The 1490-nt window shown below is 42.6% G+C and overlaps 1 protein-coding gene across 1 annotated transcript; it reads right to left on the reverse strand.

The window, feature by feature from the left end:
- Nucleotides 1-297: 297 nt before the first annotated feature.
- Nucleotides 298-1229, reverse strand: cato (cousin of atonal). The gene has a single exon (XM_014238080.3). The coding sequence runs from the start codon at nucleotides 1198-1200 to the stop codon at nucleotides 439-441; it is 762 nt and encodes a 253-aa protein (XP_014093555.1). The 5' UTR covers nucleotides 1201-1229; the 3' UTR covers nucleotides 298-438.
- Nucleotides 1230-1490: the final 261 nt, after the last annotated feature.

The following is a 1490-nucleotide window of genomic DNA, read 5'->3' on the forward strand; positions in this document are numbered from 1 at the left end:
TATAAGGTTATGTAACATGAATATGTGTTGCCATATAGATACAACTTCGCTGTACCAGCTCGTTCTTTAGCTTTCATCTTTCAAAATCATAGAATTATATTTAAAAAAAATTGTAAATTGTAATTGCAGAAATTTATCTAGATTCACTATATTTGAATAGAGCCGAAACAGAAGGTCTTCAGTTTTCAAATAGAAATATAGCAAACAAACTATACGTCTTCTTTAATTATATATTGTAAAATCACACATATTTATTAAAATTTTAATTTAAAGCACTTATTTTTATATAATTTAGTTAAGAGTATTTCATTATTCACTTAACACTAACGAAAGCATGGCGGGAACTCCAGCCATGCTGCGGTTTGCTTTGGTTTAGAACTGCACAGCACATCTCCTATTACTCATTTCTCATTCATTTACCGTTGTTGTGCTTTGATTTCACTGCAGCCGAATATCCTCTTGGAACGTTATTTGATCGCCACGATGGATTATATAGTTGGCTGTGGTGAGCCCGTTCTCCAGCATCTCACAAAGTGCTGTTATGTAAGTCTGCGCCATTTGGAGCGTCTCATATTTGGACAGCTTTTGATCAATCGTCGGAGCGGGCACCACTTCCCGCAGCCGGTCGAAAGCCTCATTCAGACCATTCATGCGTTTGCGTTCGCGTGCATTCGCTGCTTGACGCCGCCGCTTAAGCACAGTCGGGCTAGGCGGTTTCAAAGCGGTGTCTGGCCTTTTCGGCCGAAATTCTCTGCGAAGATGACCGCCAGAGCGTCTGTTGGATTTACCAGATTTAGTGGTGACAGGTGAACCAGACACACTGGGTGTGGTGCTGGTAGATCCACTTTCATTACAGGAACCTATGCTGGTGTTAAATTCATAGTGCTGCTGCTGCTGCGCCGAGTTATAGATGTAGGTTTGATAGAGTTCTGCTTCAGTGATTTGTTGTGATGGGTTGCTGTGCATATAACTTACAGCTGAAGGCCAGTCGCGTAACATTTCACAATACTCTTTGCAGCCCCCCACATCGATGTCCGCATAGCTGGGGCTACTTGTGCAGTGTTGAGAGCCATCCTCCTCGGAGGATGCATAAGAGAAATCGCTAAAATTCCTTGGAAATGTGTGAATCAAGTGCGATTGTTGACTTTGTTGCTTTAAGATCTTTTGCTGTATTACAAAAGAGCTGGCGTTCAAGTTCATATTCTTTTGATCCTCACTTCACTGTGTTTCAACATGGACTGTTTGCTCGTCTAAGCTACTTTCGACATTGAAGTGTTCAAATACACTCAGTCATCGAAAATATTTTAAAGGCCAACTGTTTAACTGTTCATCGTCGTGGCTTCGAGCGACCATTTGGCTGTCGGAATCCCCGCTGATGGTCTGAAAATGAATTTTTGACCAACTGGCACGCGAGTGACACGAGCGCGCGCGGCAGACATCCCTTATTGTGTCGGTGTTGACCATATGGTCGCAGAAACGTTAGCTAGCCG

This window comes from Bactrocera oleae, chromosome 4 (assembly GCF_042242935.1).
Source record: "Bactrocera oleae isolate idBacOlea1 chromosome 4, idBacOlea1, whole genome shotgun sequence".
Lineage (NCBI taxonomy): Eukaryota > Metazoa > Arthropoda > Insecta > Diptera > Tephritidae > Bactrocera > Bactrocera oleae.